The sequence below is a fragment of the Thermobia domestica genome, chromosome 12 (genome assembly GCF_964235325.1).
Source record: "Thermobia domestica chromosome 12, izTheDome1.hap1.1, whole genome shotgun sequence".
Taxonomy (NCBI): Eukaryota; Metazoa; Arthropoda; class Insecta; order Zygentoma; family Lepismatidae; genus Thermobia; species Thermobia domestica.
In genome coordinates this window covers 106,212,136-106,239,974 of record NC_137465.1, presented here as the reverse complement: position 1 = coordinate 106,239,974, position 27,839 = coordinate 106,212,136, and the positions used below count along the sequence as shown (strand labels likewise).

General features: G+C 36.4%; 1 protein-coding gene across 6 annotated transcripts in view; it reads right to left on the bottom strand.

Annotated features, from left to right (window-relative positions):
• Iru (E3 ubiquitin-protein ligase Iruka) overlaps nucleotides 1-27,839 on the bottom strand; it is a 181,068-nt gene that overhangs the window by 135,397 nt on the left and 17,832 nt on the right. For 5 of the 6 annotated variants that reach the window (XR_014127785.1, XR_014127786.1, XM_081733939.1 and 2 more), the window contains exon 3: nucleotides 4,343-4,500. Coding sequence is in view for 4 of the 6 variants with exons in the window: in XM_081733939.1 (XP_081590065.1) it covers nucleotides 4,343-4,500 (158 nt within the window). In the remaining 2 variants the exon portion in view is untranslated. The remainder of the gene's footprint in view (nucleotides 1-4,342; nucleotides 4,501-27,839) is intronic. The other variant, XM_081733941.1, reaches the window with a different exon arrangement.

Sequence of the window (27,839 nt, the reverse complement as noted above, 5' to 3'; positions counted from 1 at the left end):
AAGTATGAAGTATAAAAATATACTCTGAGATTTCAGATTTTCATGACCAGTTGGGAAAATAAAGGACTTTTTCATGGCTTTCATGACCACTAAGCAAAATATATGACTTTTTCATTACTTTCATGACTTTCATGACCAGTAGACACCCTCAAGTATCAGGCTCCTCTAGGGATGTGCACGAGACAAGATTTGTGGCTGTCTCGTCTCGAAAATGTGGTGTAAAAGTGATGTCTCGACTCGAGAAATGTATATTTTTATATTGGAAGACCCATGTCTCGACTAGAATTTTGTCAGGAAAATCCTGTCTCGACTCGTCTCGTACGCATCCCTAGGCTCCTCGATTTTTGTAAAAAGGCCTAACTATAAATCTGATCCTACTCTTCCAAATAAGTACAGATAATGATCACTAAAGTTCTTAATTTACTTTTTGAGAACATGCTGGCCCTAACTGATATATCACATGACTACCTTTCCATTGCAAACAATATCACAGATTTCAAAAATGGCGGCGGAGGTTCATGATCTATTCTGCCAATTCTTCTTTTGGCAATATGTGAAACTACTACTGTTTGTATTGTCTATCTTTCACTATTTTTATGACTCAACACTTTATTTGATGTATTTCTATAACATAGCATAGGCCTTCCCCACCAACTTTGACCCTCTCCCTCGCCGTTTCTTGTGGCGCTCAGCCGCTATAACTTTTCACATATACATATTTTCACATCCTCAATCAGACGCACTATGTCTCATCCCTTAACTCGGTTCATCCATTCGGACCATTTACTTGTCAGATAACTCCGTTTGGTCTTTCGGTAAGTTAATTGATCCTTGATTCTTTTATATTGAATGTATATTATTTTGACGTATAACGTCTTTTTTTCCTCTCTCTCTTCACATAAAACAAACATATTTGTAGAATCGTTCTAGTAGGTCTTGAAACATATTTGTAGTATTTGCGGCAGCGAATCTAGGATTTTATATTTCTGGGGTAATATATTCTCAGTCACATTCTTAGAGTATGCGTATAATATCCCGAAGTGTCTATCATTCGTTCTATTCGTCCTGAAACATTCTGTATAGAAACCAATGAAAAATGAATTACTAAAATTGTGAAAATATGATCACATACCAACAAAAAAAAAAAAAAGGATATTATAAGTACTTTCCTTAAACGTTTCATTAGAAAGGAGAGGACGAATTAAACAAAAGAGAAATTAAAAAGAACAAATTAGTTACAGTGGCGCCTATCTTGAAACCCTCATGATTTGTCATTTAGACTTAATAATGGCAATTAAAAAATGAATTATAATAAAAGAAATTAGTGGAATAATAAGTAAGAGGGAACGTGGAACCTATGAGAAAATTACATGGCTTGTGATACAATGTTCGAATGGCTTGTGATCACACAAAACTTTGTACGAAGGTGAGCACGTTTCATTACACAATCACGCTCCCTTGCTTATAAACTAAAATACTTACTGTAACATTCCATATGAGTGACAAATGAATGTCCCGCTACAATAAAACACATGACTTAGGGCTGAGCTTACGATTATTCGCAGCAGAGGCAAGCATTTAACAAGTACCATTCACGTTTTCTCCAGAAAAAAAAAGTGAGTAAGAGAGAGAGTACTTTAAATATATCGAAATTGCTATACGAGAAGTGCACATCGTCGACTTGCAATTAAAGGCTACTAATTTTGATTTTTTAAATTTTTTTTTCGCTTTCAGTTTTTGTTTCTCGATCTGCAATATCTAAACTGATAATTTTCAATTATTTATAAGAAGTGTTTCTTTTTCAATGCGAAACTTTTTAAGTGCTAGTCCTGACCATGAATTTGTTATTACTACAAACTCAACACTTTTAACATAGTCGCTGACCTACAGTCGTCGTCTTTCTACGCTTTCAGTATGAAATGCAGAATGACGATTTCGGAATATCTTTAAGTCGACATATTTGATAAGGTTATATTGTGTGACAGCGGTCCCTACTATCCAGATGCAATGCAGAAACTGTCGGTGCAAAAGAGATGGTCTATATAGAGTAATTGTAAGACTCAACTGGGAGAACCCCTTTTCATTTTCGCTGGAAGGTAGTGCAATTATATTCAAAGTATGCTTTAGAAAAAGTAGCACGTTTGGGACTTTATTTTTTTGAAAATACTCGCGAAAACCACAAATTAGTCTTTCATTTAAGCGGAATTGCATGCTAACTTTCTCATTTTGGATTCATTAAATGTCGGTCCAGGATTTTTTATCCAATACTTGGAACCTGAACTTCTGGCAACTGCAGTTAATCAGAATCATCATTTTCAAGCAAATGGCTTACGGTACAACAGAGCAGGGCTTAGTTTCAGACTTCTTTAAAAATGAAAGTTCTCTAATCCAATTTTTATTATTGTATTTACAATGGGCCTACAAACAATTCCTTTGTTTTCGCGAAGTAACTTTTCATTTTACTTATTTAGTGTTTCTCTTGCAACCTAACCAAACATTAGACGAGTTTTAAAGTAAATTCATCCATATTCATACATCACGATTCGCATACAAAACATTTAAGAAACTATAGTCTTCAGTACTAATCCATAACAGCACAATAGCACAATACTATAATATTGTTGTTATTTTTTATATACTGTATCTGTATAATTTTCAGCAGCGCGTATTTATCCTTGTGGAAATAACAGAAATACGCATCTTATCTATTTTAGACAAAACTGACGCCCATTTCAAAGTGTTATCTATACATATATATAACGTCAGCATTGAAATTTTGTACCATGCAAATATCGGCAGGGGGAGATTGTCTTAAATACTCTGCGATATCACCAAGTTAAGAGTGTTGTCAACCAAACATAAAATTCTATATTATTAAAAAAAAAAAAAAAAAAAAAAAAAACACTGCGTTACGTTATTACAGATTCAAATCTGCATGTTAAACGAAAACTTACAACATTAGATTTGTTACACAGTGGTGCAAACTAAGGACGCTACAGTATCACAGACATCCAAATTTGGTAACCTCTACAGCAGTAATAACGCAAGTGAGACGGACGCGGCAATATACATCTAAATAAAATTAGCGTCTAATATTATGATCATGAAATGATAGAATTCGAATGATTATTAACAAAGCTACAAGGGATTGAAAGTTTGACTCTTTTAAAAACCTTTATTTCGAAAAAATGCTAAGATAAGTATCTAATCCAATCGCAGGGATGTGTTTTAGTAGATACTAAGATTATTATGCCGTTTACAATAATTTGATATCCTAAACCGTTTTGGAGATATGACAAACAGTGGTAAAGGTTTCAGCACTGCTCAAAATTATGTAATTCCGAGAGCTTCTGTAATTACAACTGTCAGAAACTATTGTTGAAATGTTACAGAAGCCAACAAAAGCAACAATGGTTTTAAGTGCTCAAAAATATCCCATTTTAAGCACTACAGCAACTTTCACCATTTTTTTTTTTTTTTTTTTTTTCACATTTTAGGAATGGTTTGAGATATCTATCCAGCAATATGATCTTTATGTCTATTCAAAACCATGTACGTAATTGGATGTGGTGTTTATCTAAGCATTTTTTTTTTTTTTTTTTTTAAATAAAGTCCTATGAAGAAAGTTGAATTGTGAGTTCCTTGATCTTTGTTTCTACTTGTTCGAAATACGTCATATAATGATCGTAGTATTCGATATTAAGGTATTTTGGATATGGATTGTCCTGTTTGTCTCACTTGCATCCTGTTGTAGAATTCTCCAAAATTTTATTGTTTTTCGATGTTTGTGATACTGTTGCGTCCTTAGTTTACAGCAATGCACAACAAGTGCGCTCTTGTAGGCTTCCACTACTATATAAATTTGAAATATGTAATAACCTGAGGTAGTGCTATTGAAAAAATACAACTTTACGTTGGTTTGGCAAACACTGTTAATCTGGCTGTATTGCAGTGTATGCTACACAATGTTCCCTTGTCGATATGAGCATGATACGAAATTTCAGCATTTTGTATCCATTAGTTTAAAAGTTGCAAGATAAATGGGCCACCATATATTCCCAGTGCAAACACACAAATGAATTGCTCTCTACAAGTTTAATACATTCACCAGAGAAAGAAAGAAAGAAAGAAAATATACTTACAACTTGTCCAACACCATAAAATACAGAAGCATGAAGAATGAAATATTCACTGCACAAACATTACATATTATATCACGACAATGTTTCATCTAAAGAAGACACCCGCTACATAAACATTGGCGTACAGGACGCTGAAGATGTTAGTCGTGGCCCAAAGTACTCAATCATGCATACACACAACACAAACTCCACTGTCTCACCTGTTTCTTAATAATCTTTGCCTGGGAGGATGGTTCGCATACCTTCCACTACGACGGAACTCTGGGCCATCACGATCCCTACTTCTTGTAGATCGCCGAGTGTCTGAACTGCTACCTCCAAGCAGGAAATTGATATCTTCACCTAATCTGAGATTGAACTACAACAAAAAGAAAAAAATATTCTATATACCATCTATCTATGATTTACAGTCAATAATTTCAATCATTTTTGCTAATAATTTGCCATTTATATTGAACAAGCGTTTACAGAAACAAATATACACTTCAAAAGTAAACTGTGGAGACAGCTTTAATAGCCAATTGTTATATTTACTTAGCCCTTAAAAGTGCATACTACTAAAATAGTGTCTTCATTATTCGATTAAAAAAGAACCAATAAAGCTTTTTACTTCGGGTTCTTTTTGTTTTTTCAAGTCTAGAGGCATTGTAGAACACGTTACGTGTGGTTTCACGCCTTTCTGCGTCGAGACATAGGAGGTGATGACGTCATAACTTCAAAAAATGTTTTGTTTGTTAGGCCTATTTTTATTATTTTTTGGCGGGCTTACGTTTGTATGTAGAAGATTGAAATTTTACACAAACATTCAGTCCACCAAGTAGTATTTATCATTTTTTTTCAGATCTCTGCGTTAACACAGAGGGAAGTGCAAAGGCGGAAAATGTAAAAAGATAATTTTTTTTTACCCCAAAAAATATTTTTTTGGCAATTTTCATGCCTGCGTTAACACACGGGAGTCCAGAAGGGCAAAAAGTTCAAAAAGGGATATTTTAACAAAAAATCTCTTTCTTCGCGATTTTTCAGTCTCAGATACATGATGGAGACATGTGAATGGTATCGTTTGAAAGGCAATTCTATTCTGAAGAGAATGATCGGCGAACCATGATCCTAGGATAAATAGGGATGCCTCACGAAATATTTACCTCTGGATCCTGAAAATAAAAATTTTTTGGTTAGGCCTATATTTATTATTTTATGGCAGACTTGCTTTTGGACTTAGAAAATTGAAATTTTGCATACATTCACTCTAACGAGTACTATTTATCAGATTTTTTTTTCAGATCTCTGCGCTAACACAAGGAGAGTTCAGAGGGCAAAAGGTTTTAAAAAAGGGATATTTTAACCAAAAAATCCCTTTCTTTGCGATCTTCCCGCCTTATATACTTGATGGAGGCACATGAATGGTACCGTTTGATATATTCTGAAGAGAATGATGGGCGAACCATAATTCTCAGATAAATATGGATGTCTCAGGAATTTTTTTTTATACCAGAGATCAGGGTCTTTTGCGGTAATCTGGGGCATTGTGGGGATTATTGATATTTTTCCCGTCCTCACTATTCAAGATAGAAGCTTAAAATTTAGAACACCCCTTAGTATTTTTCAGCTGATTTTGAGGTCTCTGCGTTGACACAGAGGGAATCCAGGGGCTCAAAACTTCAAAAAAAATTGAGGGAAAAATCGCGTTTTCTTGAAAAATCCCTGTCTCAGGGACACGATAGCGAAATGTGAATGGTACCATTTGAAAGGTTGCTCTATTGTGAAAAAAAAAAATCCTACGATAAATAGGGATTATGCTGTAGCCGTTTGACTGAAAGTCTACAATTTACCTTTAAAAAAAGCCGGAATTTAAAAAGGTTAAAGAAGCTATAGGAGATGTTAAAGTAAGGATTCGGTGACACTGTAATAAAAATTATGCTGATGACGTTCCAAGAAAGAAAAAAAAATACTCGAAGTAATAAACACGGAAGCACAAGCTCGGCCACTTTTCTACGTGTCCTGTACAGGGTTTGTCCGGGAAGAAATAGAACTGATTTTATTCCGCCATGACTGTACTTCGGAGCGTGCGCGCAACGACTGGATCCGGTAGAGGGCGTTTCTAGCTAACGAACGAGTGGCTGGTCAGTTGTCTCCGGGCACACGGAGAGTCAGGACAGGCTTTTTCGCGCGACGTGTTTCTGTGCGTGGTGCAAGCCGAAAATGCAGCGTTCGTTAGAGCAGAGGTACGCGATTAAATTCTGTGTTAAATTCGGTAAATCTGCAACAGAGACGTTTGATACAGGTATGATCAAGCAGGCTTACCCAGATGATGCTTTGGCAAGAAGTGGTGTGTTTCGGTGGCACAAGGCCTTTTCGGAGGGCCGGGAAGAGGTCGCCGATGAAGACCGTGCTGGAAGACCTTCGACTTCGACAAACACCGACAATGTGACTCGTGTGCGCGAAGTTTTGAACTCAGACCGTCGACTAAGTATTCGTTTAATTACCCAGATGTTAAATTTACTAAAAACTGTGGTTCATGAAATTGTGACGGAGCATTTGAACATGCGCAAGGTGTGTGCGAAGATTGTCCCAAAAGTGCTCACTGACGACCAGAAATTGCGGCGAGTGGAATTGTGCCAAGAAAATTTGATTATGTGAGAAAGTGACCCCCAATTTTTAAATAACGTAATCACAGGTGACGAATCATGGATCTTTGAGTATGATCCCGAGACAAAGAGGCAATCTTCCGAGTGGCACACGCCGGCGCCTCCTCGCCCAAGAAAGGGAAGAATGAGCAAATGCAAAGTGAAAACGATGCTCATTGTCTTTTTTGACATCAAAGGCATCGTCCATCATGAATTTGTTCCTCCTGGACAAACCGTCAACGCCAAGTTTTACGTGGAAGTGCTCAAGAGACTCAAACGAAGGGTCAATCGGGTCCAACCAGACATCGGAGCCGACTGGAAGCTGCACCACGACAACGCCCCGGCTCACACCGCCTTTCTTGTGAACAGCTACCTGACTAAGGCCGGCATCCCAACGCTTCCGCAACCGCCCTACAGCCCAGATGTGCTCCCCCCCCCCCCCGGACTTCTTTTTGTTTCCTCACCTAAAACGCCCGATAAAAGGCAAGCATTTTGAGACGACAGAGGGGATCCAAGCAACTTGCACCGCGGCTCTCAAGGCTATTCCGGAGAATGACTTCCGTGACGCCTTCAATGCTTGGAAATCGCGCTGGCAGCGCTGCATCGACGCAGAAGGAGCATATTTTGAAAGTTTTTAAAGAATTGTAACGATTGGCTCAATATTTTTTTTTAAATCGACTCAGTCCTATTACTTTCCGGACAAACCCTGTATGTATTTAAATTTTAACTAGTGACGTTGTGCACCCTGGAAGCGAGTGATTCTTTTAATTTAATATCTTTATTATCTTACCTCTCACCAATTTCAATTAACACAAATAACTGTTAATCCTGAAAATGAGTCTTTTTTTTTTAATCATAGTCACCCTGGAACATATTTTTTTTGAATAGGGAGGGGGGGAAAGGGGAAGAATTCACTTCCATACAATTGACTGCTTTGGAACCTGAGCAGTAAGAATTATGGGAAACTTCAAAAAAGCATAAGCACCGCATTGTATCAAAACAGAATAACTTTTACTAGTTATTATGTGATTTTTTTCTAAATCGGGGAAAAGTCACTCTTATTCTCAGCTGATTTTAAATTCAAGGAATGAAAGCGAGTAAGAAGCTTTAAAAATATGAGCCTTACTACATGTCCAAGTCGAAGTCGAATCATATCAGTCAAGGTATCAAGGAAAATTATTCAAGGTAAGGAAACTACAAAGTTTAAGAGAAATTACCCTTTCTACCGCTTATTCTTGACCGATCTGAGCCGCAACAAACGGGAATCATCGAAATTTGTTCAGAAAATATATAGTGTGTTTCATAAAAATCGAACCATCCGTAAGTTGTTTATAGTGGAAACTTATTTTTCAAATATATATGCGAATTTGCCACATGGAACGCATTTTACCATTTTATGCTTAATGGAATTTAAATCTCAAACAATAAACTTATTTCAAAAATTTGGAGGAAGACATACCAAGCTTCATTAAAATCGGATGACATTTACACGAGTTACACGGAATAAACAGACGGACGGATACAAACGTCTGTTAAGTCGAATGGTAGGAGGTTCGCTTCAAAAATGGTGATTTCCAGTTAATCCCGTGATTACTGTTCTGTCCTTCTACCAAGAACTGTACAACACGCACTGAAATTATAAGAAAATACATAAATCTGTACGCACTACAGTAGTTTTTTTTATTTCTTTTTTCTTCATTCAAAACATCCATTGGAAACTCTATTTCCTCTTTCTGAACAGTCAGCAGTACTTTAGTTCGCTGAGGCTCAACAACCAAGCATCAAACAAACAAACAAACAAACAAATTATTGCTAGTAATCCATGCAGCACAACATTTGTCTAGCAAGCTGGCAACCAGAACTCAATTACTTGCACCTTTGTGGGTAAGCGGTTAGCGTACGCGCCTTTGGCGTGGGAGACCCGGGTTCGATTCCCGGCGGGAGCTCATGTGGTTCGGATTCCACGTTAATCAGTAGGTCCACGTATCATATCGCTTCGCTGCTGAACGGGACGTAAAACTCAGTAAACTCAACTCAATTACTTGCAGTTCAGCAATAAAATTTTCCTTGCTTTTCTAACAATTTTGTATTTTGTTCGACAATAAGAAAGTGACCCTCGGGGTATGGGGTCTTTATCTTTAAAAAAAAAAAAAAAAGGCTGCAATCTCTTTAAATTTTCAGTTTACACATATACATTTAAACTGAAACACCTGCACGTTCAAGGGACTCAACAGAACCATCTGGTAGTTATATCGTACTTTTGGGCAATAAGTTATGTGTGCGGGTCCTTGGTAGTCACTCCAATAGAAGAGATTCAGTGAACGTCAAATTGCGTGTGTACAGCGCTATAATGGGGGACTTATCCGACTTCAAAAGAGGACAGATCGTACGAGAGTAGCATCTGTGTCCAAAACTGCAACACTTTGTGACGTCTCATGAGCTACAGTATCCAGGGTAGAGATGCAAGGGTTCGGAAAAAAAAGCGGCTTTTTTGAAAAAAAAAACTCGGTTTTTTCTGCTTCGCTTTTTTGCTTGGGAAATTTTGGGCTTTTTTGAAAATTTTGCTTTAAACTGATAAAGCAGACTTCGTTTCGCTTCTCTACAACAAAAAAACTCATTTAATTAGTGGTTGATGCAGATAATAATATGAAACCTCCAAAATAAACCATGATTTTCAAAAAGATTTTTTAAAATTCTTAACATATTTACATTATGAATTCCGAAGGATTAACCAATATATGTAATAATATTTTAACCTCTTATATATAATTACTTTAAAAAATGATACACAAATAACTAGCAAAATAGCATGTAGTATTTTTACTTCAAAATATCACACACCCTCTTTTTGAAGCAAAATAAAGAAAAACATGAGAGAAATCTGCACATCAAGAGCTTCGTTTCGGGTGGTTCTGTACATTCTTGAAATTTTTCAGTTAAGTTTTAACTTCCATATACATTGTATGAATATTTCGAACAAATTTTTCACTGATTGATCACATACGTAATAATCTGTTACCGCCTATCATGTGTTTCGGATCTACAAAATCGGTAAAGCTCCAAATTCTGTAATGCACTGACTGTTCCTTAAGCTTGTTCAGAATCGGGAAAGTATTGAATTTTCTGTTCATGGATCATATACGTAATAGACGGTTCATCTGAGTGTATAATTTCCTAGGCTGTACAATATATAACCACCATCACGGTTTACCCAGTACTGAAGGTTTCTGAATTTTTAACAAGAAAATTCAACATATCGTTACTACTTTTTTTTTTTTTTTTTTTTTTTTTTACAAAAAAGAAAAACTATGGAATACATTTAAAAAGAGTGGAAAAATCAATCACTGTTACAATTCACAAGAAAGACAACAAAATTGATTGTAATAATTATCAGGCATTTCTCTCAACATTCTACTAATAAGATTGATCCCATACGCAGATGAAGTTATAGGAGATTATCAGTGTGGATTTAGTCGAAATCGACCAGATATTTACCATCCGACAAATACTCGAAAAGAAATGGGATTATATTACCCAGTACATCAACTGTTTATGTAATTTAGAAAGGTTTACAACTCGGTTAGGAGGGAAACATTGTACAACATTCTTACAGAATTTGGAATACCGAAAAAGCTAGATTTATTTAGTGTTTAAGTGAATCCCAGAGTAAAGTCCGAGTAGAAAAATGGGAGCTTCCACGTCGAGATTGGCCTGAAACAAGGATATGCGTTATCGCCTTTATTATTCAGCTTTGTTCCGGAGTAAGCTATAAGAAAAATCAAAGATAGGAACCGGGGCCTAGAGTTGAATGGTATTCACCAGGTTTTGGTGTATGCTGATGATGTAAATCTGATAGAAGAACAATCGAAAGAAATGCAGAGGCCTTATTAAACGCTTGCAAGGACATGAGTAAATGCAGAGAAATCTAAATACAAGGAAGTTCACAAGGATCGTAATACGGCAAATTATGAATGCGTTAAAATATCAATTAATACTTTCGACACAGTGGATACTTTAAAATATCTTGAATCAGTATTACCAGACCAAAATCATACCCACAAAGAAATTAAATGTCGACTGAAATCAGGACATTCTTGTTATTATTCAGTTCAAAATATTTTGTCGTCGCGAATTTTGTCAAGGAATTTAAAGCTTAAATTATATAAAATTATAATCATGCCTGTTATGCTTAATGGTTGTGAAACATGGTCGCTTACGCTGAGGGAAGAACGCAGATTGAAATTATTTGAGAATAAAATTCTCAAACGAATATTTGGACCCAAGAGGAACGGGAATGGGGAATGGCGGAAACTTCATAAGGAGGAACTACATAATTTATACGGTTTACCAAACATCGTTAGGGTCATCAAGTCTAGGAGGCTCAGGTGGGCAGATCATGTAGCCAGATGGAAGATTGTAGGAACGCTTTCAAAGTTTTAACTGGAAATCCAGTCGGGAAACGTCCATTAGGAAAATTTAGGTGCCGATGGGAGGACAATATTAAGATGGATCTAGCAGAAATAGGAATACAGAGTATAAACTGGATTGAATTGGATAAGGACAGAAGTCAGTGGAGAGCTTTTGTGCCCATAGAGAAAGAGAGAGAGAGAATACATTTAAGTTAAGCTCAACTGCACAACAAACATGAGTGAGTGGTTAGCTTTCGCGCTTCTATCGTGAAGTCCGGGATTAAACCCCGCATTCAACCATTTTGACAAAAGTTTTTCTTAATTCCATCTGTGAATGTAGAAATAGCGCGTGTACTGTGAGTCCTGGAAGAATTCCTTTCTAAGCGTTTTTAAATCTTTGTTATTACTAATTACCAGCAGTGATGGATTTGCGAAGAAGGTTAGGGTGGGGATGTCTTTCGGATTGAAGCCTCTACCCCGAAATTACGAAATTTCTAAAACAAACTAAATATTAGTTTTGCCTTAACCCATAAACTTCAAGGTGTCCTCAAATAAAAAATTAGTAATGTTTAGAAAAACTAAGCATTAATAAGAAAAGCCCCTCCCAAAATACTTTTCTAAATCCGCCACTGATTATCAGTATAAAATGATCTTCAACGTTGTATCTGGAAGATTATAGCTGAATATACAAACGAAACGAAATATTTGTTATGCCTGTACTCATAAACTTAAGCTCCTCTTAAATAAAAGTTAGGAATTTTTGGAAAAACCAAACATTATTCAGAAAAAACCCTCCTAAATATTTTTCTAAATCCGATACTGATTATTTCTATCAAATGGTATTCAAGGTTGTGTCCGGAAGATTATTGTTAAATCATTGCACAGCTACGGTATATCGGAAATGTGGAAATACACTCTGACAGATATACTGAAAAACGTACGCTCTTATGGATATTGAAAAACGTGAGTTTAATTATGTGCTAGAAGCTAGAGTACTAAGCTCTAAGAAGTGAAACACGGATGACTAAAAAGAAATGATCTAAAGAAGAAAAAAATGTCGATAATTCAGAATTTAAAATAAATTTAAAAAGCTTCTAAAATTGCCCTCAAATACTACGTACTTTATGTTTACTTTAATTCATAAACTATGTACTGCATCCATTATGATGGTGAATTCCAGAGCGAAATATGGCATTTAGGTCATGGAATCTTATTTAACTTTAGAGTATACTATAAGAAAGCTATTTAAACAGAAAAATCATGAAAATGAAAAAAGCCAAAATTTCCAAAATTCTCGTTTGTTTCCCAAAAAAGCCGGCTTTTTATGTGCAAAAAACCATCGATTCAAAAAAGCCGGCTTTTTTGCATCTCTAATCCAGGGTGATGCATATGAACACGAAGGACGAACTACGTCCAGGAGAAGCACCTGCAAGGGAAATCGGAAGTTGTCTGAAAGGGATGTAAGGACATCGAATAGGATTGTTCCACGAAAACGGAAAACCACTGCATCGGCAATCACCTCAGAAGTGAATACATCTCACAGAACCTGTATGCACAAAAACAGTTCGTCGATATCTGGGTAAGGCCAACGTCCGTGGCAGGATTGCGATATTGAAAACTTTCATCAGTAGCACAACCGGCGCAAAGCAAGTTCAGAGGTGCCAGAACCATAAAAACCTGTACATTGGATGACCTAAAACGTGTCATATTCTCGGATATGTTCAGCTACAATGTTTTCCAAACAAAGGGAAAGAGTTCGTGTGGAGAAGCCCCTCTGATGCATATAATCCAGAATGCGTGGTACCCACGGTCAAACAGGGAGGCGGATCCGTGATGGTTTCGGGTGCAATATCGGGGCAGACTTTGGGTCCCTAATTGTTCGTGAGGGTCGTGTCACTGCCAAGGACTATAGGACCATTCTGGTGGACTATTTACACCCTATGGTTCGAACACTCTTCCCGGACGGTGGTACAGTGTTCCAGGATGACAGCCGTGCCATTCACACTGCTAAACTCAGACTTAAAAATAATAAATAAATAAATAAATAAATAAACTCCCTGACAAATTCTTGTCCTCCCTGACAAATTCTTGAATATAAATGGGAAAATATGGAGCAAGTTCTATCATACACTTTTTCAATGCCTCCTCCATCCCCATACCCGTCCAACACACTCCTTTAATTACCGTTTACATATCTGGTATATTCAATAAGAGTAATTGTCATTTACACAAAATTTATCATGTAAGTATGTTATGTAATAATATATGTATGATACAGTACTACATATCTTGACATTGCAAATTATACCTTTTTTTTTTTTGCTTGAAAAAACAATTAAAAGCAATATAACATGCAGTCAAGAATATATTGCCAACTCTCCCTACGACCTATTGTTATCAGTCCGAAGATGAAATGAAATGAAATCTTTAAGTTTTACGTTCCACGGTTATGACTCTAGGCTAAAAGAGACGGCGATGATGAGAAATAATTGAAATGGTGGAATGAAGAAAGTGGGAGGAAACGAGAGAACCCCGAGAAAACCCACGCACACGGTGTTTGTCCACCACAAGTTCACCTGGCGCGAGCTGATATTGCCAACTTTGAGACGTGTTACTCCTCACATTTACACTTTTTAAACAGAATTTTGTTTTGCTTTCAGTTCTGGAATTTGTTCTACGAGAGCGTCTTGTTCTTGTTTGTAATATATTTCCATTTGTTTCTTCTTCGCTTTCAATTTCTTAACTTCAGCACTTAGTTTTCTTCTTTTCACCTTTGATTTTACTTTTCTCTGCACTTTTGATTCGCTTCTGTTTAAGGTATTCATTATAACGTATCCGAGCTGAACGAACTAAGAGAAGCATTCTTCGATTAACAGGAACAGATTCTACACCTCCATAGTACATAATTGCATCATGCACCCGCCCCTGCGCAGTGTTGGGCAAATTTCAATTGAATTAACAATTAACAATTAATCTGAAAATTTAATTGTTAATTGCAATTAACAATTGAAATAAGTAATGGTTAATTGTTAATTGCTCAGTGGTAGAGCGTTCACCTCTGGTGAATGGGGTACTTGGTTCGATCCCAGTTCACGCTAAGTGAGCTTTATGGTGCACAAAAATGTTTTCTCGGGTTTCTCCCGTTTCCTTCCACTTTCTTCATTCCACCATTTCATTTATTTCTCATCGTCACCGTCTCCTTTAGCCCACCCGACATAACCGTGAGATGCAAAACTTAAAAAGATTTCATTTCATTTCATTTCAGTATGAATAATACTACATCAGTATGAATAATACTATTATTTATTTTAAAAATAAATTTATCTCCAATTATTTTGTTCTGTTTATTAGGCAAAACTTTAACTCACAGCTCTATAAAAATGAAATGAAATCTTTAAGTTTTACGTCCCATAGTTATGCCGGTTAGACTAAAGGAGACGGTGATGATGAGAGATGGGTGAAATGGTGGAATGAAGAAAGTGGAAAGAAACGGGAGAACCCCGAGAAAACCCACGAGCACGGTGTTTGTCCACCACAAAGTCCACACGGCGCGAGCTGGGATCGAACCAGGGACCCCAAGCACCGGAAGTGAACGCTCTACTACTGAGCCACCGCCAACTTCCCCCAGCTCTATAAAGGAAAGGTGAACTACATTGTCTTTTTACCCTACTATCAAGAACGTTTTCTTCTAAACTTTCGAGCAACGACAGAACAAATGAACGTATATGGTTATATTGAGAAGAAAAAACATCGAATTCGGGATTTCAACGATTTACACGTTTTATAGCCCCGACATACCGATAAAAACTTATTAAACAAATATTAACCGACTTCATCGAAAGCGCTAAAAAGCATAAGATAATAAAAGGGCTAAAAAGAAGGAAATAATTTATTGCTATTATCTATACGTATATTTTTAAGTCTGTGCCTAGCCAAACAAATTAATGCCTCATAAAATTACAATTCATACTGATTTTATATTAAACATTATTTTCTTAAGCTTGGCACAGATTACAAAAAATTTTAGAAGATAATAGTAATGAATTATTTCCTGTTTTTTAAGCACATTTATTACTTTCTGTTTTCAGTGCTTTGATTATTATCTGTTTTAGCGCTTCTGCTTATATCTATTTTTTAAAGTTTTTATTTTCTGCTTTTAGTGCGTTTTTGAAGTCACTTATTTTTTATTAACTTTTCCACTTTTTCTTTATGCTAGTAGTTCAGTTAGTTTTCTAACTAAATGTAGAACACTAACTACCTATAAAATCGGTTGGCTACAAAATATGCGTGAACAAATCTATATATAATTTCTAAGTCTGTCTACGTATTACAGAATCATACATTGTCATACATTATCGGCTGTCAACGATTTACATAGTCTAAAGGACTATTATCAGATTCTGAAAAGTTTATATGGAACCTACGAGGAAATATACTCTTCGAAATTTTTTTTTTTTTTTTTTTAATCAGTATATTTATGAAGTTATGCGTGAACATGTATTCACATGTACCCAACGAAATCGGTTAATTGTGATATTAACCCTGTCAATCATAAGGAATTTCATGGTCTATCTCAGAAGTCTCTTGTTATATCTTGATGAAATCTTTTGGGATTACCGGGAAAGTATACTCTTCCAAACAAACACACAAACAATCAAAATCGGTGTACCTATGTTTAACCCATGAAGTTAAGCACGAAGATACCCACAACCTACATATGTAGACTGAATATAAAATCCATGCTAGGTAACTGCCAAAAATGGAAAAATTCGGTTTAATGTAAAATGTGACCTATGTGCCTAACACTCCTCAATGGAAAACTGGCTATCTAGTATTCACTGTGGAAGTAGTTCAAATAATCCACAGACGAATGCGCGTGCCTTTATGTCCCATCAGTTCTGCAGTAACATGTGGGCTGTTTACTCAATATTTTCGTTTTAGCACTTAGCACAGATTTTATATTCAGTCTACGTATGTATAAACGGATCAAATTGAGCACAAACTTTTTCTTAAGTGTGTTTAAAAAAATAAGCTCCCTCATGGCTATGTAGTTAGCGTACGCGTCTTCAGCGCGGAAAACCAGGATTCGATTCCCGGCGAGTATTCAGATAGTTCTCTGGATAAGCTGTAAGTTCAAGTCTCTCACAGCCTCACTGGTGAAAGAGACAATAAGCTCTAATCTAACAAACCAACATACCCAAAAATCGTTCCTAAATATCTACCCATCCACTCGCTCGTCCCGATCTATGTCCCCCGTTCTCAACGCATATCGACCAAATTTTAAACTTAAGGTTTTTCTAAATTTAAATATTCTTCCTAGCCCCAAAAATATGGGTAGCTTGATGAAAAGTGAAAAATAAATACGAATTTCTCTTGACTAACGATTTTTGTTCATATCTCATAAATCACAACTTCATTAATAATCCTATAATATAATCTAAAGATAATATTTCTGAGAATAATACAGAAAGAGTATTTGCAAATAATTTCCTCAGAAACGACTCACGTGATTTTGTTCACATTGCACAAATAAGTGTCTTGATAAGTTTATTCTTGAGGATCAATTTTCAAAACAAAAAAAAAAAGTCTATTATACACTTTTATTTATATTTTATAAATAAACGTTTCAGTAGTAACTGCAAGGTAACTTGATTTAATTGACGAAATGGAAAGAGAAAGTTAATTCAAGTGATCTGTTTCTTCTCTTTTCACGTTTTGACAAAATTTCCGATATATATATATATATATATATATATATATATATATATATACCAAAAAAATACAGACTGTTTCACGAAATCGCTTGATCAGATAGAAAGAAAGAAAAATTAAATAAGGAAAAAGTCTTCAAAATTCCAGATGGGCGTCACGTTCGAATGTAAAGTCCATACATTACAATATAACGCACTTTTTCTTTCTTGTTTTGTTTTGTTTATTCCAAATTATTTTACGCGGAGAAACCAACTCCACTACAGGCTTGAGAGATGCGCTCTGGCCGAACATTCTATTCAACAGGGACACCAAATACAGTTTGACAATACGGAAGTACTCCGTAAGTGCAACAACTACTACGAAAGTATAAGTACAGAAGTCACTGAAATTAGAATGCATCCCAATAACTTGAACAGAGAATCAGGACACTAGCTAAACTCTATCTGGAACACCGTTCTGAGGCCTAGAATGCCAACAACCAATCAGATGACGTACAAAATACCACCCTGTCATTGACCGACAAGTCCAGCAAATTACAGGCACGAAACGGTAGTGACTACATATAGATATCAGCACTTAGCTTTTACACCTTCATGTTGACACTGAGGCGGCCCGCAACAAGACCAGTGAAACGCTTGTCGATTAAAACCTAAAATTACCTGACGCATTACCTGAAAATCATAGAATGTAATTCTTGAAATTACTTTCACAAAGATGGAATAAAAGATAAATCTGGCCTAGACTGGATTTACGGGACCTGAACCACAATTTTCTGCTTCCCAGGAGGTTGCTTTACCAACTGAACTGTTACTTACATAAATAGTTTCATTGCGTTTTGACCTTTCACTCTTCAAAACTCTATTGACAGGTCATCCGTGGTGTTACATGTATCGGTGCAAATATTAACAAGACTATAGTTCAGTCCTTAAGGATGAACAGTTATTACTAAACCTAAGAGTGGATCGACCGAAACCAAATCCACGACTGAAACACACGATCGTCAGTAGTGCAAAAGCCAACTCTTCCAAATGAACATCGCAACCAGCCAAGGTGACTGATCAAAACGAACATTTCAAAGGTATTTGTAGAGTGAGGGAATGTAAAAGAGACATGTCGACGAAAAGAAGCCTCTGCTTACAAAACTACAAATAACACGGAGACATAATTAGGTCACCATTATGCACAACACTTTTAAAGCAGTTGTATTCCCCGATGAAAGCCGATTCTGTTAAGTGTTGGACAACAGTCGATTGTGGACAGCTGGAAGCGACAGACTCGATACCAATTCCATCATCCTACGGTGAAATATGACGGCAATTTGGTGTCATAGTCATAGTATCAGGTGCAATTTGGAAAGCTACTCATAATCTCATCTTTTTCAATGGGCACATCAATGTACTCCGAAATTATATAATATTGCACGCTGGATTGCTACCCGTGTTTGAAACTAGTGATTGTCTCGGAACTTACTGCAATTAATCGATGACGGGACACCATGTCATAGTACAAAGCTGACCACCAAATGGAAGAGACAAAATGGGAAACAAACTTTGCCGTAGCCCGAGGAGTTACCGAACAAAAGTAGTACAGAAAATGTCTGGTATCTCCTACAAATAAAATTGCATATGCAACAACCAGACTCGAAAATAAAGAACAGTTATTTGAGGCACTCTATGACGAATAGTATCGACTGTTTCAGAATGTCAGCAATGACTTATTATGACTTATTGGATACCATGCCATGAGGGATTAAGCTTTGCCTGCTGCGAAAGGCAACTATTAGCACCGGAATCAGGAATGGTTCCTTCTGTGCACCGGTACGCAGCAATGTTTTTTTATTATTATTATTATTATTATTCATTTGTGTCAGGGTACTGAATATATATAATATAATAATATATTCCGTTTCTCCCTCTTTTCTACATCTTACATGAATGGAATGCGCAAATGCCTCCTTATCATGTCTCAAAGCACTATCTGTAACTGCAATGAATCATACTGCAAAAGACTATACTGAAACGGGTAGTTGGAAGTCAAAATCTTCTGAAATTCTCAAGTTGACAAAATAAAATTTTAAGCCATTTTTCAACTATCTTTAACAACTTTTCAACTATCTTTATTTCCTTTGATTGGTGACTCCCCCAAACCTTTTTGGTAGGAGAGGGCGGTGCTGCTGATGCTTTTGTAAGTTGAACTGACAGTCAATAAAAAGAACATTTGCGGAAGTAGGGTATCACGTTCCATTGTACAGAGAATGACGAAATCTACCTTGCGTAACTCCACAGCTAAGCTCAAAACATTCCTAATATGTAATGAGAGACGGCAGTTCTTTTGTTTCAAGTTAATTATAGTGTCTTGTGCAACGCAAACATTGTTTGTTCACTGGCATCGTCAAAAATAAATATCCGTTTGTCTTGACTTCTTTATTTTTTTCAACAGTGCAGGTGTACTCAATGAGCACGAACAAAAGCTTATATTAAATACTAGAAATGTAAGAGAGAAACAAAAGGAGAAAAGGAAAAAATATATACTAATATATAACACATCTACACGATTATTACACAAAATATTAAATGAAAACAGTACGGTTTTGTAAATAATTTATGAAGATTCTTTTTGTTAATATGTACGTTATAATGTATTATTCTTACATATTAAAACCTACTGTCAATTTATTAATGCACCATCGCATTAGCCTGTCACTTATTCGTTTATTCAATGCAATCTTTGCTCTTCTCATTAGAGAATGTTATTCAATGATAGCAATCTTTGCTCTTCTAGATCCAACAAGTAAAATTATGTTCGTTTGTCATTAATGTCAATTCTGTGATCCTTCAATACCAGAACATTAGTATTGTACTTAGATTAGCACAACTGGATTGAAAACAAAATTAAATGGTATCGGGCCTAGTGCAGCACTACAAGCCCAGAGCGTCCGAACTCAAAATTCGGGATTTGCCTGCCACAAAATAGAAGCTATTTTAGTTCTATAAACCCGCATCTTACCCACGAGTTACTATCCAGAAACATTATTTCGTGTTTCTGCAGCAGCTCTCATATATTCAGGGATCAAAACGCTTTAATATAGCCCTTCTCGCTGGTCTAGTGGCTGGGATGCGTACGTGTGGTAAACGAAGTTTCGGGTTCAATTCTCGGGGGGGGGGGGGAGGAGAGTTTTAAAAAATTTGAACGCATACAGTGGTTCGGATTCCACCTTAATCTGTAGGTCCAAGTTTCATACAACTTCAGCTCTGAAAGGAACGCTAAGCTCCAATCCAACAAACTAATTTCTTAATATACTGATTCCATTATTATTATTATTATATTATTATTATTATTATTATTATTATTATTATTATTATTATTATTATTATTATTATTATTATTACTTTCATAATTATATGGATTAGCCACTAAACATGTTTGACCTTCCGTAGTTTACTTATAACTTCTTTTCCTCGGAATAGTCACTGGGAGATAATTCATATACACAAAAACAGTGGGTGAAGATTGCATCAATGGAATCCATAAAACAAAATCGAATTTAAAGGTAAGCCGTGAAAACTTCATGTATGAAAATCAGTCTTCTATATCTTTCAAAAAATTTGGATTGAAACAGAAAAGGACCTACATCCTTAAAATATTCCAATGAATTGAGTAATCAAACTCAGTGAACAAAAGTCACACCAAGACGCATTTTTTTCTTTTTCAGGGTGTCTACTAAATGTTCATTTTCAAATTCCAGGTTTTATCAAGGTTTTCAAGGTTTATTTTTCCTTTTTTTCCAGGTCTATTCAGTAGAGTGACATTTATTGTAACATGTATAAGTTAATGCAATTTTATATAGTTCTTAACAAAAACTGGTTATAATTAGAGAATGCATATCGCAAGTGATAGTTTCTTTAAGTGACAAGATCAAAAGAAAAAACTGACTGAAATGTACGTTCTTAAGACACAAACTTAATAGATCATGAAATTTAACTTTTTCAATTACCTTACTCTCAACATCGGGGACTAATTTAGCTCTTTTTGTAGTCACTGTTATTCACAACGACCATGTCAAACAAATAAAATCTTATTCAATCTCTTCTTGTACCCTCAACATACTTTCCAAACACATTCACCGCCTGCACTCTGCTCACGTCTGTCTCTTTCTCAACTTCGTCTCCACTGAATAAGTTATTATTGGCTTTTAACTTATACAGTAGTATATAACTTTCTTGTATTTTACAAAAATATACTTATTCCATACCAACCCCAAAACAATATTTTAAAAACAATTTTAAAACTTCCAGGTTCCTCATCCAATTCCAGGCTATTTCCAGGTTTTCCAGGTCCAAAAGTAAATTCCAGGCTAATTCCAAGTTTTCAAGGTTTTCCAGGTCAGTAGACACCCTGTTTTTCAACCAACATAATTAGTTTTTTTTTTTTAATGACCCCTATTCATTTCTTCGATCTGTTCTTGTGTTTGGTTATATGAAATTTTTGACAATGAACAATTATGACCCCCACCGAAATTATCAAGTATACTTGACATCAATAATAACATGTTGCGTGTAACGTTGTTTTAGAAATCCGAAATAACTGCCTTGATCAGAAAAACCTCTTAAAAAGGGAAACTTTATTTTCACATAATGTGATTTGAACTTGGACGCATTAAGTAGTAACCATTCTCCATTGATAGCCTAAACTTTACAAGTCCACACTAGCGTTATTCATATTTATTAAAATACGCAACAATCAAAATTATGAGCATGGTACCCTGCTTCCGCAGAAAAATCAAAAGTGTTTCCAAGACTATTTCAAATCTATACTGAAAAGTTGAAAGTGACTATGTTTGTGACTCTTAATCTCTTGAATCGCCTGACAGATCTCAATCAAATTTTCAACGTACATGCGGTTCTGACCTGGGAGTGTTGTTAGCTATTTACTTTGACGGTAGAACTTAGGAGAGGGGGACGAAGGGAACAGAAAAAATAAATAAAAATTAATAACTCTTGAACCACCCGACCGATCTTGACCAAATTTTCAATGTACATGAGGACTGGCATGATTTTTGTCATTTCACTTTGACGGAGCAACGTAAAGGAGGGGGTGGAGGGGGGAGATATACAAAAATCAATAAATATAAAAATAAAAATGACTATGTTCGTGAATTAATAACTTTTGAACCACTCGATCGATCTCAATCAAATTTTCAACATATATGAAGTTCAAACCTGAGAAGTTTTTTATCATTTCATTTTGACAGTACATCTTAGGGGAGAGGAGAGGAGGAGGGGAAATATATAAAAATGAATAAAACTTAATAACTCTTGAACAACCCGACCGATCTCGACCAAACTTTCAACATGGATAAGGTTCGGACCTGGGATGCTTTCTTCATTTCACGTTTACAGTGCAACGAAGGGGAAGGGAAAGGGGGAGGTATATGTAAAAGAAAAAAGGAAAAATAAAAGTGACTGTTTTAGTGACTTCATCACGATTAAACCACTCACCCGATCTTTAAAAAAAATTCAACATAGATGAGGTTCGGACCTGAGGTAGTTTTTATCATATCACTTTCACGGGAGAACTTAGGAAAGGGGGAAATCTATAAAAATTGAATTCTTGAACCACCAGACCGATCTTTTTTAAATAATTTTTATCATTTAACTTTGACGGTGCAACGTAGGGGATGGGGAGGGGGAGGCGGAGATATACGTAAAAAAAAAAAATAAATAAATAAAAATGAAAGTGACTGTCTATGTGACTTCACTCTAGAATCACCTGACCGATTTCGATCAAATTTTCAACATAGATGAGGTTCGGGCCTGGGATGGTATTTATATATTCACTTTGACGATAGAGCTTACGGGAGGAGGTAGGAGGGGGAAATATATAAAAATATTTAAACCCAAATTCAGCCGCACAAAAATTTTGGAAGGGAAGGGGGAATATATATATATATATATATATATATAATATAAAATTAAAATGACCAATATCAGTGTCGAATTCAGTTTTCGGGGTTGCTGAGATGAAGAATGACACTTCCGATGCCGTGCCCCGCAACATGGGGAGGGGAGGAGGATATATAAAAATCATCGAAAATGACTGATAGCAGAGAGTGTTTTAGTAATAGTAAAAAGTGACTGACTAACGGATCATGTAACTATTTTTTCTTAATTTAACCCCTTCACATATGACTTTTTTCGGATTTTTTTTCAATGCTGTAAACATCGATGCCACTTCTGGCGCTTACTTAAACTAACAGATGTTCACAAAGCACAGGAAACCTGTAAGCTTCTGCCTTCTATTGACAGCAAGCGGGATACAGCCGCTCAAACATCGAAACGCGTGACACGCGTCAAAATACGAAAGTGAAAAGTGAAAAGCAACGCGTCCAGCGCGTCAAAATATGGCAAGGGGTTAACCCAGCGAAGCGGGTAATTTATACTAGTATCCAATATTAGGGACATTTTCATACCATAGTTCCAAAAATTACCCAATGTAAACAATTTAAGGTAAGCATGTGCTTGCAAAATACATCCCGAACACGTACTATATACGGTAACCTAAACATTAAAACAAATAACCGTTTAATCACTGAATTTCACACAAATAATGAAACAAATATATTCTACATGTAGTTTGTTTGCCGGTAGGAGTTCAGATAGTTTGGATTCCATGTTAAATTCTAGATGTAAGTCTCATGTAGTTTCCACGCTATAAAGGGACGTTAACACCAAATCAACCAACGCTACAAGAAAGCCATCAATAAAGCCACACATCCTTTTAATATACCGGGTGACGCACGAAAAACCGGCCCGCCAGATAGGCAGACTGCGCATTATAGTCTCTTGTGAAAACTTTTTTTTATCATCTATCATTGCGACAGTGTTTGTATAGTGTGTTGTTAATTTTCAGCACGAAAGCCATGAAGACTTTGTTAAGACGTATGAAGTAAATCTCAGCGATATGTATTCTCTACAAGAAAGAATCACACTAGTGAAGGCGTATGTGTCCACTGGTTCATTTAAGAAAACGCAGAACATTTTTGCAAGAAAGTTTTCTGGCGTTTCCGTACAGGCAAAGAGCAATATACAGGATTTGGTGAAGAAGTGGCGTACTGCAGGTGCAGTGTGGAACCAAAAAAAAGAATCGAGCTCCGTCTCAAGCACGAATGATCTAGAGTACAAAGAAGTCGACACGGAAATTATTGCAACAAGTGAACATTTGCCGTTGGTCTTGTCAACGTGTCTTAGAAGACCTACGTAGGGATGAAGCTTTACAAAGTGACATGTGTCCAAGAACTGAAGGAGGGAGATGAGCAAAAACGTGTGAATTACTATACGTGGTTACTTGAACTGGTTCATAATGGAATGTTGGACCCAAAGCTGTATTCTATGAGTGATGAAGCCTGGTTCCATCTGATAGGACATGTAAACACCCAAAACAGCAGATATTGGTCAACAACCAATACCCATAAGATTCATGAGGAATCTTTTAACGATCAGAAAATAGGAGTCTGGAGTGTGTCAGCAAGTCGGATTGTGGGTCTCATATTTTTTGAAACAACAGTGATGTGTATATGCGAATATTTGAGGAATTTTACGCGCAGTTGACTCACCACGAACGTTCCTATGCCTTCTTCCAACAGGATGAGGCGACTTGTCACACTTCACGCGAGTCACTACCACGAATTCACGAAAGATTCACAGAAGAAAGAACTGTCAGCAAAGGACTGTGGCCGCCGCGTTCGCCGGACCTGACAATTTGAGACTTTTATCCACCTATATAATCTGTTTTCTCAAAATCTTCTATTTTGTGAGAGCTGATTGGTTAGTTTAAGAAAACTATCTTTCTTTAAAGTGCAAAAATTTGAATTCTAAAAGTTGTCTTTGGTTTGAAGTAACTACGAAAATAAAGTGTGAAGATCAGTCTACTTACTTTTGCTGGCAATGTGCAAAAAGAACATTTTCACGTTTGTTTCTGTAATAGTCGGAGAACTATAATGAGCCATTCCATGTCAAATCAACATAATTTTCAAAATAAATTCTACCTTAGCTTGCGACATTTTGATGGAATTTGGTACAATCTTGGTACCACTGAAAAATAAACCCTGATATTTCAGGTTAACATATGAACTGGTTTCGAAATTACAGGTTCCTCAAAGTTATCAAACTTTATCAAAAAATGCGTGACACTTGTTCGATTGGCATTTGCGACTGACCTATACGACCTAGGACGCTGGTTCAGATGTAATTTTAATAAGCCATATTTTGAATACATATATTTCAGACTGTTATGGACGTATACCCGAAGTTTTATTTTGAGATCAGTATGGATAATTTGTTACAAGAATTTCAATTTACAAATGTGGAGGTGAAGATCGTTTTAATGTAGGTTCTTGTAAAATGGATGTGATGATAATTTTGTGGTACAGGATAAAGCGCACAGCTATCATTGGACTATCACAAGCTACTATTCATCCATTCAAGCTAGTGACAACGCCAGAAACTAACCCGGAGTGATTGACGTCATCATAACCTACAGAGTGAAAAAGTGATTTGACTGGACCGGGACTCGAACCCGGCATCTCCGGCATACCGTGCCGATGCATTAACCACTACGCCACCCAGTCCGCTTCCCAGAACTGACGAACACTCTCTCAACTCCTGCAGTCGGTGCTATCCACGCAGACCACATGGTTCGTACCACAGCCTAGCTGCTGTGTTTGGACAATCCAATGTTCATCAAACACAGCAGCTAGGCTGTGGTACGAACCATGTGGTCTGAGTGGATAGAACCGACTGCAGGAGTGAGAGAGTGTTTGTCAGTTCTGGGAAGCGGACTGGGTGGCGTAGTGGTTAACGCATCGGCACGGTATACTGGAGATGCCGGGTTCGAGTCCCGGTCCAGTCAAATCACTTTCTTTTACTCTTTGTAAGTTATTGACTTTGCACCTACAGAGGATTGTGGTGTGTTAAAAGTAAGTTTAAATCGGTTGTTTCCTCCTTTCTTTATTATATCTGACGTCATAATGTTTGTAGTGTACTATAAAGGAAAACAAAAACAGAATTACAGCACTGTTGTAATTCTGGAGGACTCAAACACACCACTACGGTTGTGTACTGCTTCCAGCAGAAATTTATTGTGTTCTTGAGAAACTAGTTTAGACTGAAAAAGCCACCATTATTCTGATGGATTTAGTGCTCCGTGAAATAATAAAAAAGAACTTGTTTACACAAAGCTGATTTTGGCTTAGAGGCTGGATAGCATTTTGTTGCAACAGTTCACGGAAAAAGGGTCATTTAATGAATTGGTGGCACAGTCACGAGGTTAGCAGCCCTAACAAATCTGCACCATCCACATTGATAATGCAATTCTTCGTCCCAGCAGCTTTTTAACTGGACAGCGCCAAACGTTACTGGAGTGCATTTTACATTTATTACCCAAGAAGAGTTCATCGAGTCAGCAACATTCCTACCAGGTCGCTTCAACAAAACACAAACAATTCCTGGGATATAAAAATTTCACACGTTCATTCTTGCACCTCAGATTCTTCCCAACTTTTTGTCATGGTATTTTCATATTACCACAGTTCATTGAAACAGACACCAAATTAGACAACAAGCTGGCAGTGGCAGACGTAAGTGCAATCTATACATACAGATGATGGCTGATGTATGTTTTCGGGAAGATAAAGTGAAAACGGATGCTCCTCTGTTCATTTGACCCATCTTCTTTTGCATATCCCGGGAAGCTAGATCTTCTCAGGATTCGTGTAGTGAGTGTACTGTATAAGGTGAACCCTGTGACCTCAACACGCTGATTATACACAGGGTTTGAAAAAACCCGGGTATTTTTGAAAAAACCCAACTCACCTGGGCCCATGTGGGTACTTTCGGGTTTAATTGGGTTTTATCGGGTTTAATTGTTTTTTTTTTTCGAAATATTTCAATGTCTTTGGGGTAAAAATGTTAAAATATAATTTACATTTCAAGATTGTCATTGTCCAACTTGCAATAATTTTCTATTCTCTGCTGCTTTGAAAAAATGGCCGCCATTTTGAAATTTTTTATTGGATATAGCCGAAAAAATCTATACAGCACATTTAGAATGTCTCGTGCTTCTACCCTCAAAATTTGAACTTAAAAAGTCCGAAAATTGTACCATGTAGCATGGATACACGCTATTTTGAATAATGGCCGCCATTTTGAAATTTTATGCCGCCAAAATATATACAGCTAATTTAGTCTCTCGAGCTTTTACTCTGAAAATTTCAACTTGAAAGCCGAAAACTGCCATTTGTAGCGTGTATATCCGCTAATTTTTTTAAGGAGCCATTTTGTAATTTTACGTTCGTATGCCGCCAAAATCTATGCAGAAAATTTAGAGTGTCTCCAGTTTGTATCCTGAAAATTTAAAAGACCGAAAGTTGAAAACTGTGTAGTACAGGCAGACAGATGAACAAATATAGATCATCCCAGGAGCCTGAGTGACATTCGGCAAATATGAATACCAAATAGCTATATTAATTTGAAACAAAGACATAATTCATCAAAATGCCTTATATGAAATAAATATTTTTCAACGTAAAATAAATGGTTTTATTGCTGAAGTTCACTTTCGATGCTTTGTGCGTTCAATTACGGGAATTTCCCGAGCACTTGTTGCAAGACAGTTCTTTTCTAGTGTTTGCCAACTATGGAAAGTAGAAAAACCGCACCCCCGCAAAATTCCCTACGATATAGGTCTAAGTGTAATGTATCTCTGTTCGGACCCCCTCCCCCATGGGAAGGAAAATACTATCGTGAACAAAAGTGCATTAGTATCTGTATTCTGCATATCCTTAGTACATTCAATAATAAGCTTAATGCTATAAATTAGTAATGGCGAAAATTTTCCGGATTCCGGAATTTTACTTTTCGGATTTCGGAAAATTCCAGAATTCAGAAATTTTTCCG